Here is a 14,656-nt window from a genome sequence, read left to right on the forward strand (position 1 = left end):
ACTCTTCTGCCACCGTCTGGCCATAAATATAACTGACCTGATGTGGCTGTTGCCATGACAACGGGTCTCCCATCCCCTAATGATAAAGGAGCAAACGGTAGAGATCAGTCCACCGCTGCCGACAGTTTTAATGCAGAAAATATGACATGGTGATGTCAACTCAGAGTTAAAACTTTAATTAGAAGATCACACACGCAAACGCACGCACACACACACAAAGTGAATTCTAATGATCACATTTACGAAATTCTGTATCATATTTTGAGTTGATTTATTCTTTGCCTGGTTCAGCCATTTAACAACGTGTACAGTATGATGCACAGAGATGTACTAAATATCCACAGAGTTAATAGTTGGCAGGTTATTTTTGGATGCAGACCACAAAAATACAAAATACCCAAACGGAATTCAATCAAGCTATGGCGCACAACTGCGTTTTATCTTACTGGAGGTAAGAAAAACATAGGGAACTTGTATAGCATTAGGGACAAACTGTTCAGAACTTAAAATAAATAGGTTTACCCCCCAAAATTGTCATTGGGGAAACCCTTATTACTCATTTCCTGGTTTAGTCTTTTAGTTATAATTCTGCACAGGAAAAACACAATCTCCACTTTGGTCCAACTTGATAAAGACAAAAAAAGGAAATCATCTGGCACTGTGAACAGTTGGCATAAAGCTAAAGCATTTCATAGAGGAAATATATATCAGAAATTACAGATTCATTGACGAGTAGCAGGGAGCAGCAAAATGAAGAGGCCCAAGTTCCAACACCTGAAAATATTAATAGCAGACTTCGGTTATTTCATCAGGTTCTCCAAGTTTCTTTCATCACATCCATATTTCTTTTGGTCCTCTTCGTATTATTTCTTAAAAGGTGTCAGTCTGCTGATATTGTGCCAAAAGGTTGAAGATTTGCGCTTAGGTTCCTCCAGCATCAAGATGTGCTGTTGCGGTAAGGCAGTGGGGAGAGAAGGATGCTTCTGTCTGAGGAGTAACTCGTAGTAGGGTCTGCTGACCACTGAAGAAATGGAGCCAGACACAGTTTATTTCAAAATTAGATTTTCCAAACAAAAGTACTTATTCCTACGTTACGGAAGCGGGTTACAAAAAGAGAAAACATCCCAGCCAAATAGTATGTTAATACCTTTGGGTTTCCCAGATAGGAAGCGTTTGCAGGCGTTGAGAATGGCCTGTTTTTTCTGGTCTTCAGTGAGGGTAAAACCTTTGGGAATGAGAGAGAATGGAAATTAGGTTATCTTACAGATTTGATCTAACTCTGTATGGAAGGCAATATTTTGGGAAGCAGTAGACTGGTGGTATAAAATAGTAAAACATGGTAAGTGACTTAGTTCTCATCACCGCGGCTTTCTTTTTCTTAGTGTGTCAACGGTGAAAGTAAGAAAAGGTTTGAGTCAAGTCAAGTCATGTTTATTTGTATAGCCCTTAATCACAAGGAGTCTCAAAGGGTCAAGTACAGTCCAAAAGTCAAACCAAACCCCCCAAAAAGATTAAAAAAAGAAGTGTTTATTCGAGCGGGTCTAAGAAATGCGCATTATGAACAAGCTGACAGAGACTGCGATGATGACATAAACCCAGAGATGGCGGCAGTGAGTAAAAAAAGCTCCAAATGACATACAGGTCTTTTAAAGCCCCAATGTGTAACATTTGACCTAGAAACACTGTGTTGTCTGGTACGAGCAAGGCCCAGTGATATATGGAACAGCGTGGCGGTAAGATGCCAGACAAACATGGCACCGATCTAAGTAGGGATCCCACTGTACCATCTCAAGTCACGTCACACCAAAGGTAAATAAATTTGTATCTTTTCTTTACATGTATATCTATTTTCACATACATTAAACGCAAGCAGTACTTACTATAAATTATTTTGTTTAAAGCCCGTGTGTGTAATATTTGACCACTAGATGGCAATGGAGTCTAATGCGAACAAAAACCAGTGCGACAGCATGCAACAATATGACAGACAAGCATGGCAGCGACTAGGGATACAAATTTTTGAACTTAGCGCGACTTAATTACTGATTATTTATAAAAATGAACATTGGTATAATAGTTGATGTATTTTTGCCTAGTCTTCAAGTCAATGTTTTTTATTTCACTGGACAAAAAGTTGTTGTTTTTTGTACCCCTAGGAGGCACCAATTATTACACACTATCCCTTTAAATGTGGTGTTCATAACTTCAGAATATTGTACTGGCTGACGCCATCTTCCATGCTACTTTTGTTGTGCGTGCAAGAACTCTTCCTTTTTCATCTCTTTGGGGTGGCATTTGGACTGCAATTGAAAAAGTCCTTTTCTTACTCTCACCATTTTCATCATAGAATAAAATAAAACGGCCAGTACGCGGAAGAAACTACTCTCCTCCCCCCAACACCCTAAACACCCTCTCCTCCCCCACCCTCATTCATCCAGCGTTATGCGCTTTGTGGTCAGAACACTGAGGTAAAAGTAGAATAAAAGCAGATAGGCTCGGAAGGCAAAAATATATTAAGGCTCTTTGAACTCAGTTGGGCATTGTTACGACATAGATAGTTAATAGATAAAGTATTAGAATTTAAACCTTTCAAGGACACCTCAAACTACGCACCCCACCATTACGTATTTACGATATTTGGAACTGTTTCTAATTTAAAAAATGAAAAGATAATCCCAAAACTCAGAAAACCTAAGAAATCATTATCTTATAACAAGTTAGAAGGCATTACCTGGGTAAGTTATAGCCTTCAAGGGGGACCACCTTACTGAGTACGAGTAGTAGTGAGTTTTGCCTACTGGTGCAGTTATCAAATTTGATCTTGTACTATCATTCTTTTCAGGTTGCACTGCCGACTTCATATTCAATCCTAAAAAAAAAAAACTGTAAAGAACACATCGGACCTGTCTCCCAGTCAGTCTGGACCCGCCTCCTCTCTTCAGCGAAGGCCCGAAGCCACCTCTGTTTCTGTTCATGTTTCTTGGCGCACAGAAGGTGGACCTCATCTCCAGAAAGAGATTGGAGCTTCAGTGTGTTTTTGACGCTGACGTTAAAATGGTTTTCCTTGCCGTCCTCAACGTCTATGACCTCCATGTGGTCCATGTCAAGGCGGCCTTTGTAATACAGCATGTCACGGCGTAGGAGGTCCTACAAAAATTCATCATCATTATCTATGTATCTATATATTTATGCTTTTTCTAGTTGAAGATATAGAGTAGATAGGCGCTTTGTACCTTTTTACAATACACGATCTGATGATCAAACAGGAAAAACATTCTTTGTTGACTCCTGGCGTTTGGGAGAGACAATTTGGTCAACTCTCCTGAGTAGATGAGGTCGGAGCTCCGGCTTAGTACATCTGAACCCTGCACAGAAAAAAATACATCTATATGGAGTTTCTGAATAAAAATATATATATACCGGTATATATATTTTCTCAGCTATGAGTACAGTATAGTAGACCCTCAGGATATGACATTCATACGTTCAGAGGTGGAGGTTGAAAGGTGAAATTGACGTATGGCATACATTTGATTGATTTTGTACAATCTAATACAAATTACATTTACCGTATTTTCCGCACTATAAGGCGCACCTAAAAGTCTTATTTTTTTTCAAAAGCTGACCATGCGCCTTATAACACAGTGCGCCTTATATATGGCTCAATATTAAATTCGCAAGGTCTCGCAACTACGAGAAACAGCCGCCGACTCCATTTTTCGCGCTGTGCATACTGGGAAATATTAAACGATTGGTAGTTGCCGGGGCTCGTGTTGTATTTGTTTACTAAGTGGCAAAATGGCTACCCCATTAAACTGCTTAATTCATATTCAACAAATACAGTATTTGTCTGAATCCAGGGTTTTGACTGGTGAAGATGTAAAGCACAATTTACCTTAAACAAACGCAGAATTATTCAGAATGTCACGTTTGACAGAGAGAGAGAGAGAGAGAGAGAGAGAGAGAGAGAGAGAGAGAGAGAGAGAGAGAGAGAGAGAGAGAGAGAGAGAGAGAGAGAGAGAGAGAGAGAGAGAGAGAGAGAGAGAGAGAGAGAGAGAGAGAGAGAGAGAGAGAGAGAGAGAGAGAGAGAGAGAGAGAGAGAGAGAGAGAGAGAGAGAGCGAGATTCTCTTTCATACGTGCATTTGTATAAAAAATGGCACCTGTTAAGAGACACGCGTACAACGCCGAGTTTAAACTCAAAGCGATCAGTCACGCAGCACAACACGGCAATAGAGCGGCAGCGAGAGAGTTAAACTTAAATGAATCGATGGTACGGAAGTGGAGAAAGGATGAAGATAAGCTCCGCCAAGTAAGGAAAACTCAACAAAGTTTCCGTGGCAATAAAGCAAGATGGCCAGAGTTAGAGGAGACACTTGAACAGTGGGTTGTTCAACAAAGAGCGGCAAGCAGAAGTGTCAGTACGATAACTATACGTATGAAGGCAACAGCGCTGGCACAAAAACACCGGACGTGTTGGATGGCCCATTCACTGAGATATGGTCAATTCGAACACAGCAGAAGAAGAATTCGAGGGATTCGTCGATGAGGAGCTTATAGAGTGATCTTTGTTTTTCTTTTGTGTGTTTACGTTTTACATTTTACAGTTATTATGTTATTGCTTTGCACTCGTTGTTTTTGCACATTACGAGTGTCACTTTATTGCGATTGCACTAACGTTTCATTTAAAATAACAGTATCAGACGTTTTTTTCTTTGCGTGTTGACTAAATGGACAAAAAATAAAATGATATGTCGATGTTGTTCAAAGATGTCAAAGATGTGTCACGAAAATGCTTTACCTCAGAGAAAATAATAAAACGGCTGTTTATTTATTTTGGGAGTGAATGGAGTTGTGGAAAGCTTGTTTGTTAATAAAGTTTGACCTTTTTGAATATTTTGTTGACATTCCCTTGAGCGTGGCAACATCTAGAGGTTGCATAACGTAACTACATTCTCTACTGTAGTCAAGTCGTCATATTTATTTACCGTAAATAGCCCTTAATCCCAAAAATGTCTCGAAGGACTGCACAGGATTACAATTACAAAATTGCACAATTACCTGATCTTAAACCAGCATGCACTTATAGCGCCTTATAATGGGGTGCGTCTTATGTATGGCATAAGTTTTAAAATATATCATTCATTGAAGGTGCGCCTTATAACATGGTGCGCCATATAGTGCGGAAAATACGGTAATGCAAAAGATATTCACTGGCGGGGCTGTGGTGCCAGGTCAGTGCAACTTAGTGGAGAATGATGTTTACAGGAACGGCGGGAACGGGACGAAGGGCTGATAAGATAATCAGCACATCCAGAGGAAGAGGGGCCCTGATGACATAGAAACGCTCTTCGTTGTTTTGAGGAACATCGCAACGCTTGTCTCTGAGAATGTAAAGCTCACGTTGGGCTTCATTGGCACACCCATGGGAGGAGCCGGCACACCATCTTGCGTGGAGACGTGGGCCAATAAGGAGAGAGCTAAAGGACTTCAGAAAAAGGCTTTCCAAAGACTCTGACGACACTAATTCGGCCATTTTCGATGGAGCACACTTAGTTAAATTAATAATGAAATTAAATCTGCCCCTGTGTGAAAATGTGTCTTTCTTGTTCATCTTTTCCATCAAGAAACGAGCGTGTATAAATTGTTGGGTGAATGTAGGATGTGTTTGGTTAATGGAGTCAGATAACTGATTCGAACAATTTGGTAAACGGTACATTTTGATATTTAATTCCTAACACAGGGGATAGAAACCAATGCTAATTAAGTAATGTGTTCCAGACCCCAGTACTCTCGATAAAAAAAACATTCAATTAATAAAATAGTTTATAGTTAGTAATACTACAGCTCTATTATTAAATAACATTATAAAAAAACTTACATGGAAGGAAAATTTTGAGCTGCTACACTGGCGTTCGTGGGTGGATGCAGAGGGTGGAGGAGATGTTGGATTAAAAGGGATTACCATTCCCTTAGACTTGTTGATTTAATCCCCTCATTATTCTTAATACTGGTAATTGACCCTATTGTTGACAGTTTACGGCCGTATTCCGTAGCGAGGGGAACAATGGCTGTGTCTATGTCGTATATTTTTGAGCTTCGTTTCCATGGTTATCATTTTCCTGCTCCTCTCTTTATCATCATCACAAGTCTTGGGAACCGTAGCAGAACAAATGAAAGTTTGCAACACGACAATCGTATGAAGCGAGAGAAATAGAACATTGTGGGAGGGAGTTCATCTGATAGCATTTCGACATCTTCCTGAAGCTTTGACGCAAACCAATAGCAGACCAGCATTTTATATGATATAGACCAATAGCAGACAGGCATCCTAGAGACCTATAAAGCACTTGACTCACAGAGTCAAAGATTTAATTTTTGGGGAACGTTGAATAATATATTGCGGATGTCATATGGTGGGTAAAATACCGTATAGAGGGTCCGAAAAAACATAAAACAACAAACCGTAAAATGGAGACATCGTAAACTACTGTGTATTTATCGAGTAGAAAATGTATACCACTTACCTCCCAACCCTCTATGGAACTCTGCCACCGGGCGATCTTTTCAATATTTTCAAGGCGTCGTTTCCTCTCGTTGATGAGCCTTGCCACGTTTTTCATTGCGTTGAGAGCAGCTTCCACATCTTTGTACTCTCTATATGTTAGAGACAAAAAGATCGGACTTTTGATACAGTGGCTTGCAAAACTATTTGGCCCTCTTGAACTTTGTGACCTTTTGCCACATTTCAGACATCAAACATAAAGATATAAAAAAATGTATGAAAAAGTGGGACACAATCATGAAGTGGAACACACTTTATTGGATATTTTAAGCTTTTTTAACAAATAAAAAACGAAAAAGTAGGTGTGCAAAATTATTCAGCCCCATTGAGTTAATACTTTGTAGCACCCTCTTTTGCTGCGATTACAGATGCAAGTCGCTTGGGGTGTGTCTCTATCAGTTTTGCACATCGAGAAACTGATATTTTTGCCCATTCCTCCTTGCAAAACAGCACAAGCTCAGTGAGGTTGGATGGAAAGTGTTTGTGGACAGCAGTTTTCAGTTGTTTCCACAGATTCTCAATTGGATTGAGATCTGGACTTTGACTTGGCCACCTTGATATGCTTTTGGTGAACAATTCCATTGTAGCTTTTGCTTAATGTTTTGTATCATTGTCTTGTTGGAAGACAAATCTCCATAACAGTCTCAGGTCGTTTGCTGACTCCATCCGTTTTCTTCCAGAATGATCCTGTATTTGGCTCCATCCATCTTCCTATCAATTTTAACCATCTTCCTTGTCCCTGCTGAAGAAAAGCAGGCCCAACCATGATGCTGCCACCACCATGTTTGACTGTGGGGATGGTGTGTTGAGGGTGATGAGCTGTGCTGCTTTTACACCAAACATAACGTCTTGCATTGTTGCCAAAAAATTCGATTTTGGTCTCATCTGACCAGAGCATCTTCTTCCACATGTTTGGTGTGTGTCCCAGGTGGCTCGTGGCAAACTTTAAATGACACTTTTTATGGATATCTTTAAGAAATGGCTTCCTTCTTGCCACTCTTCCATAAAGGCCAGATTTGTGCAGTATACGACTGATTGTTGTCCTATGGACAGATTCTCCTACTTCAGCTGTAGACTTCTGCAGTTCATCCAGAGTGATCATGGGCCTCTTGCCTGCATCTCTGATCAGTTTTCTCCTTGTATGAGCTGAAAGTTTAGGGGGGCGGCCCGATCTTGGTAGATTTGCAGTGGTCTGATACAGTGCTCCATGGGACGTTTAAAGCTTGAAAAATCTTTTTGTATCCAAATCCAGCTTTAAACTTCTCCACAACAGTATGTCAGACCTGCCCGATGTGTTACTCGTTATTCATGATGCTCTCTGAGCTTTAAACAGACCTCTGAGACTATCACAGTGCAGGTGCACTTATACAGAGACTTGATTACACATAGGTGGATTACATCTATCATCGTTAGTCATTTAGATCAACATTGAATCATTCAGAGATCCTCACGGAACTTCTGGACAGAGTTTGCTGCACTGAAGTAAAGGGGCTGAATAATTTTGCACACCCACTTTTGCGTTCTTTATATGTTCAAAAAGTTTAAAATATCCAATAAAGTGTGTTGCATTTCATGATTGTGTCCCACTTATTGTTGACACTTCACAAGAAACTAGTTTTATATCTTGATGTTTGAAGTCTGAAATGTGGCAAAAGGTCACAAAGTTCAAGGGGGGCAAATAGTTTCGCAAGCAACTGTATATTACTGAAAAAAAATATTTAGCGGAAGAAAAACAATATGCCTAATTTTATGCTAACATTAGCCTCTACTTTGCCAGTGAATAAAGCTAAAATCTACTATAGTGACAGTAAATTGGAAGACTACAGCCACAAGGTAGCTGAAAAAAACAGCATCGTATAATTTTCCTCATCGAAGTAAAACCAAATTGAAATCTTTTTGATCTATGCATTTACCTGTGTTGCGGGTTGGTATACTTGAGCAACTCTGCAAGCTGCAAGGGATACTTGCAGATCTTCTGAACCGGCGTGAGTAAGAACCCGTCCAGTGAAATATCGATCATCTTCTGGAGGAGTCGGCAGGCCTCGAAGAAGAACACGTACTTGCTCAGCTTCATGAGCAAGGACAGCTGGATGCAAGCGTTGGGATGATTGTTGCAGTACTCAGAATAGATCTGGAAATGGACTTGCTGGGAAATAGAGGATTGAAGTGTTAGAGGTGGTCGGATGCTTCAGCTCATCTTTCCTTGGTTGTACTCACATGCTCAAGGAAGCAGCAGCCAATTTCACTCAGGTGCGGTTGCTCTTTGATGTACTTCTTCTCGAGGATTTTAAGAAACTTTCTCTGGAACTTGTAGATCTCTTCCACGTTTCCAAAGATGGTATGAAGCTGCTCCTCGGTGAACATGTCTGTCCTCTTGCGACATTGTTTGATGTAACCCTGCGGGTGGGAGGGGATAAATAATATCTTAGTTATTGATGGCAGAGAATAAGTTACTGTTAACTATTAACAGCAGTAGCTGCGCTACTTTTGAATGAATTTCCTTATGTCAGCATCAACTGAAAACAATATTTCCGTGCTGAGTTAATGCAGTAGGCCCTCAGCACACAGCGACCTCGCCTTAAGATATTTTCACTTTACAATGTGAAATACCTCTGGTATTGCTCACAGTATCATGGAAATGTTAAGGTGCTATTGGCGGAATCACTTCCCACAATGCCTTTCCTTTCATTCAGTTTAAAATCTCATGTGTTTTGTAAAAACTTTCGGATTTGGGAAAACAACACTGCAATTTTTGTATTGGTTATCTTTGTATTTTTTTTTGCTATGGGCCAAAACATGTGATAACCAGAGAAGTGAAGCTTGCAATTATCAAGAAATATGAAGAAGGCACACAAATTGCTACCGTTGTCATGTTAATTGGCTTTAACCAATCAACGATCAGGAAAATTAGTAAGAAAAAGGAGCCGATGAAAGCCAGGAAATCTTCTAACGGCATAACAATTCACACAAGCGGAGGTTTGGAAATGGGTTTGATTTTTAATCAATCATGGCGATCTACTGCCCCCCTTTTGCATCCACCCGCTACACCACAGTACCAGCTCAAGTCACGTCACACAAAAGGTAAATACTTTTTCTTTACATGTATAGTTAATTATAATGTTATTTATTCCTATTGACATACATTAAACGTAAACATTACTTAACTATTATCGATTTGTTTTTAAGCCTGAGTGTGTAATACTTAACCACTAGATGGCATTGGTGTCTAATGCGGACAAAAACCAGAGCCACCGCATGAAACAATACGGCAGACAAACATGGCAGCAACCTATGATTTTTTTGTATAAAAAGTAACTTTCGTATGATATTTCATCAATAATTTTTTTTTGTTTTTTTTTTAACTGAATGAAAGTTTTTTTTGTACCACAAGGAGGCACTAAATATTACACAGTCTCCATATAATGTTTTTATATGTGGTACCGGGGATTCGGAACACATTAGCTACACGTTACCATAGATTTCTACTCCCTGCTATACGGCAATATCACTTTGAAATTCCCACCTAAGTACGGATCAATGGCGTATTCCTGGGTTTCTACTGTACTGTGATTATGTATGAATTTTTCTTCTGTTTGCAAGCTGAAGCTGACCTCACAGATGTCTTTGAGGTGCTTGATGTAATCCCTCTCCGTGCTCATGATCTCTTTGACGACGTTCGCCCTCATCTGCTCCTTGCCGGGCAATCCAGGTCCCAAGAATTGTCCAATCTGGAGCCATTCTTGGCCTCCGATGGACTCGTCCATATCCAGGTGGGCTTTAAAGTCGTCCGCGGGCTCGTCTTGGTTAACACGCAACTAGTATGAGTAAGGAGATGGATAAAGTATATATACACAGATTACTTCATTCACTGCCATTGGCGGCTATTTACGTCAAAGTAAACTCATTGATTATTGCATGTAATAAATATATATATATATATATATATATTTCTATCTCTGACTGACCCGAACAAAGCAAGCAGGGAACCATCCCTCGTTGTCCACAATGCGACCCCACCACCACTCTTTGTTGGTGGCATCCACCACTTCGATGACATCGCCGGCTTTAAAACCAAGCTCCTGGTCATCCATGGTGACGTGATCCCAAAGGGCCTCGGCATACACCACGTTGCCATCGCTGATAAGCTGCAAAAGGAGCATAAAAGATCGCTAGAGCTAATACAGATAGATAGATAGATAGATAGATAGATAGATAGATAGATAGATAGATAGATAGATAGATACTTTATTCATCCCCGAAGGGAAATTCACTTTTCCAGCAGCATCCCTAAGCTGAGAACAATCGAAAATAACTGAGAACAATCGAAAAATAACACGGGAGCTGCTGGAGTGGCTGCCATTCGTGACGGCGCCGGAGAAACGATTCAATTTGAATCATGTACAAACAAACAAACAATTGAATCATGTACAAGAAACGATTCAATCTGAATCATGTACAAACAAACAAACAATTGAATCATGTACAACAAACAAACAAAATATTTATGTTTCAATAAGTGGAGTGTTAAACCGGCTAGCTCAGAGTGTGCGGATGCTTCATATAAAATATTTTAAAAAGCAGATTTCGTTCACATTTACACTTTACAACTATCAGGATCGAGCAGGCCACCTTCCCCCAGAAGGCGCCACGAGGGGGAGTGGCAAGATTGTGCACACCTGTGTCCAATCTCTCACACAAGATCGTCATCATCCCTATTAACTGCTCCGAGAGCATAACCTGACAGTTTATTGCCAGTTTTATGGTCACATCAAGTTTTTTTTGTGTCTCTGTTTAGGAATTGTGTTGGTTTGTTACTTTATACCTGGGTTTTGTCGAGCACGCCAGCTTTGTTTCCTGCTTCCCAGCAAATGTGTCCCCCACCAGATCAAATCAACAATGTGCAACAAATATGATAAATCTTTCAGTTAAACGAGTTGTGTCAGTCACCCATTAGTGATAGGTTTATTCTGTTTTTAATATTGGACACTTGAAAAGGAGATTACATAGAATGTTGTTCGTTTGGACTATTACATCATTACTGCAGTCTGTCAATGATGTTGCTGTTCTTTGATAACAACACCCTTTAGGGGTGATCTGTTTTTGATTTTTTTGTAAACTTTATAAAAAGAGGAGGCTCAGGGGAGGGTGTCACTAACGGGTAATGGAATTCTCTCATCTGAAGCCTCTTCTCCTAGTTTGTCCTTGCAGGTTCAAAACAAATCGGTTTCTTATTTTTAGTGTTTACTAATGTTTAAACATATGTTCCTTTGAGTCGGATTTGAACCCGCGACCTAAGGATTTATCAGTAGCATCAAATAGGACTTTCCTTTTATTTCACGTTTTTTTTTCTTCAATTGCAATGCAAAATGCTTAGAAAACAATCACAAACCCACATAGGTTCAAACCTTTTTTTATTTTTTTTATTTTAGTTTCAATTCATGAAAACACATTTGAAATCAATGTAAGAATCCTCTGTCAGTCACAAAAGCACAACGATGTATCGCACACCTTGAAAGAAAAAGTGAAGATTCAGTAAGCACATCGAGTTTTTGAGCCAAGACCGGTTAGTAAACAACAGCATCTCAGAGCAGCATTTTTCATGTTATAAAAGAGAGTGTGTTTGTAGTGTCTTACAAAATGGAATTTGGGATTTTGCTTGGAACATAAAAATACATTGAGGCTGGTTCAGTGGAATTACTTTCATAGTGTCAGAAAAAATCCAGGATTGGTAGGAGTAAAGATTAATTTAGAATACAAAAAAAAATGAAATCACCACCCCATCACTTGCTTTCTTCCTTCTGGTGAAGTCTTCCACAACGTTGTTCTCTGAACTTAAACAGAAAAAAAATCTGAAGTGGTTAAGGAGTTACTCAAGCAACGCTCAAGTGGTCATCTCAGTAAGGAACTGTCTGATGCTCAAGGCATTGAGAGAAGGCGAGTAGTCGAGGTGAGCAGCTTTTTTAGTCCTGAATGGAAAAAAAGCAAGAGCTTACGGATCTCTCTGCGCATCTTGATTGATCATCTGGCTCACTTTTCGGGGGAAAACTTTGGTGTTGACATCTTTGACAAAAGCAGTCCTGGAAATTTTACGACACAACTCGTCCACGGTATTACCATTACATCACAAAAGCAAAAGCAGAAAGACATCTAACTTAGTAATCCGTTTAAACAGGAATCAATTATTTTCACTAATAGCAAAAATAGGGTGAAAAAAAAAATCTACCACAGACAGAACAAGATGGCCGCAAAGCACTCGTTTTGTAAACGGAAGAGACATTAAAATACAGGGATGTCTGGAGATAAGACTATCTTTGAGTTTTGTCGACAGCAACGTAATATCAAGTGCACATCAGATCCCAACACCGAATAGTGTCAGATAGTTTCCAAAATTTGGTTCATTATGAAACTTACTACTTGTTCTTCAATGTGGATAGTTTATTAAAAGGGACTCTGTCTAAGATTTGACCACTAGTAGTGTGTTGTGCAACCCAATACGAGCACAACGAAGATTACAAGATACCATTTTTCTTCTTTTTGCTGAGCTTTTCATCAATTTTTTTTTTCGGGGGGGGGGGGCAACTCTTAGCAGCTACAGTATTCAAATTAATACAGTGGGACCTCGGTTATCGCGGTTAATGGGGACCAAAACCACCCGCGATAGGGAAAATCCGCGAAGTAGTGGCGCACCATAAAAAAAATATATATATTTTTTTAATTATTATTTTATTCTATTATTATTATTTTTTTAGACCTGCAAAGCTCTTAACCCGCGAACGTGGAACCACTAAGTAGCGACGCCCCTTCAAAAATGCTTAAAAAAAATAATATAATAGAATAGAATAGAATTTACTTTTATTGTCATTCTTTGTAACAATGCACACAGAACGAAATGTTGATACACCTGACCCATACAGTTTAGCGAGCCGATATATATATATATATATATATATATAAAACGGCGGCGCAGTGGATAGCGCGTGTGCGGCACAGTTCTAAGGTCTTGGGAACCTCCTGTGTGGGTTCAAATCCAGCTACCGGACTTACTGTGCGGAGTTTGTATGTTCTCCCCGTGCTTGCGTGGGTTTCCTCCGGGCACTCCGGTTTCCTCCCACATTCCAAAGACATGCATTTCAGGTGGATTGGACGGTCCAAATTGTCCCTAGGTGTGAATGAGCGAGCGAGTTGTCTGTCCCTGTGTGCCCTGCGATTGGCTGGCAACCAGTTCAGGGTGTCCCCTGCCCACTGCCCGATGATTGTGGGATGGGCTCCAGCACCCCCGCGACCCTACTGAGGATAAGCGGTGCAGCTAATGAGATGAGATGAGATATATATATATATATATATATATATATATGTATAGATATATATTTTTTAATTCATTCATTTTATTATTATTATTTTTTAGACCTGCAAAGCTCTGAACCCGCGAACATGGAACCACGAAGTAGCGACGCCCCTTCAAAAATGCTTTTAAAAAAAAAAAGTTTTTTGTTTTTTTTAATTGTATTATTATTATTTTTTAGACCCGGTTAACGTGGACCAAAACCACCCGCGATAAGTGAAAATCTGCAAAATAGCGACGCCCCTTCAAAAATGCTTAAAAACAAACAAAACAAAAAAATAATATATATTTTTTTTATTATTATTTTTTATCATTGTTTTTTTTAGGCCTGCGAAGCTCTGAATCCGCGAACGTGGAAGCACGAAGCAGCGAGGTCCCACTGTAGTTGATTTTATTGACTGAAGCTTTTCTACCACTAGGGGGCGATGAATATACATAATGTCCCTCTAAGTTACAATCGAGGTCACCAATCTATTGTAACTCATATCTCAAGGCACCCCTGTATTTCAAATAAGCCACAGGATGTCAGCAAAGCACAACTTTTCTTTGAGCTCTTCAACTCAACGCAACACAGTTCGGGGCAAAATGCCACAATATGGCGCCAAAGTAACACTGCGTTCTAAATGCTTTGGCTTTTGCACAGAAAACAGCAATTTGGTGAATTTCTCAGCTGATAACAGTGGATAGGTTCACTTAAGTACAATTCATCCTCGGTTTTGTGAAATGTCGACTGATTATAATAAGACTTTTT

The 14,656-nt window shown here is 39.7% G+C and overlaps 1 protein-coding gene across 2 annotated transcripts in view; it reads right to left on the reverse strand.

The window, feature by feature from the left end:
- Positions 1-259: 259 nt before the first annotated feature.
- Positions 260-14,656, reverse strand: part of arhgef4 (Rho guanine nucleotide exchange factor 4) — a 30,839-nt gene continuing 16,442 nt past the window's right edge. For both annotated transcript variants that reach the window (XM_088322574.1, XM_088322575.1), the window contains 9 exons: positions 10,529-10,708; positions 10,175-10,378; positions 8,781-8,960; positions 8,477-8,709; positions 6,526-6,655; positions 3,234-3,365; positions 2,904-3,147; positions 1,148-1,225; positions 260-1,021 (listed from right to left, as the gene is read on the reverse strand). In XM_088322574.1, coding sequence (XP_088178700.1) covers positions 864-1,021; positions 1,148-1,225; positions 2,904-3,147; positions 3,234-3,365; positions 6,526-6,655; positions 8,477-8,709; positions 8,781-8,960; positions 10,175-10,378; positions 10,529-10,708 — 1,539 coding nt within the window. In that variant the 3' untranslated portion in view covers positions 260-863. The remainder of the gene's footprint in view (positions 1,022-1,147; positions 1,226-2,903; positions 3,148-3,233; positions 3,366-6,525; positions 6,656-8,476; positions 8,710-8,780; positions 8,961-10,174; positions 10,379-10,528; positions 10,709-14,656) is intronic.

This window comes from Urocampus carinirostris, chromosome 18 (assembly GCF_059441175.1).
Source record: "Urocampus carinirostris isolate Australia breed hairy pipefish chromosome 18, RoL_Ucar_1.0, whole genome shotgun sequence".
NCBI classification, from domain to species: domain Eukaryota; kingdom Metazoa; phylum Chordata; class Actinopteri; order Syngnathiformes; family Syngnathidae; genus Urocampus; species Urocampus carinirostris.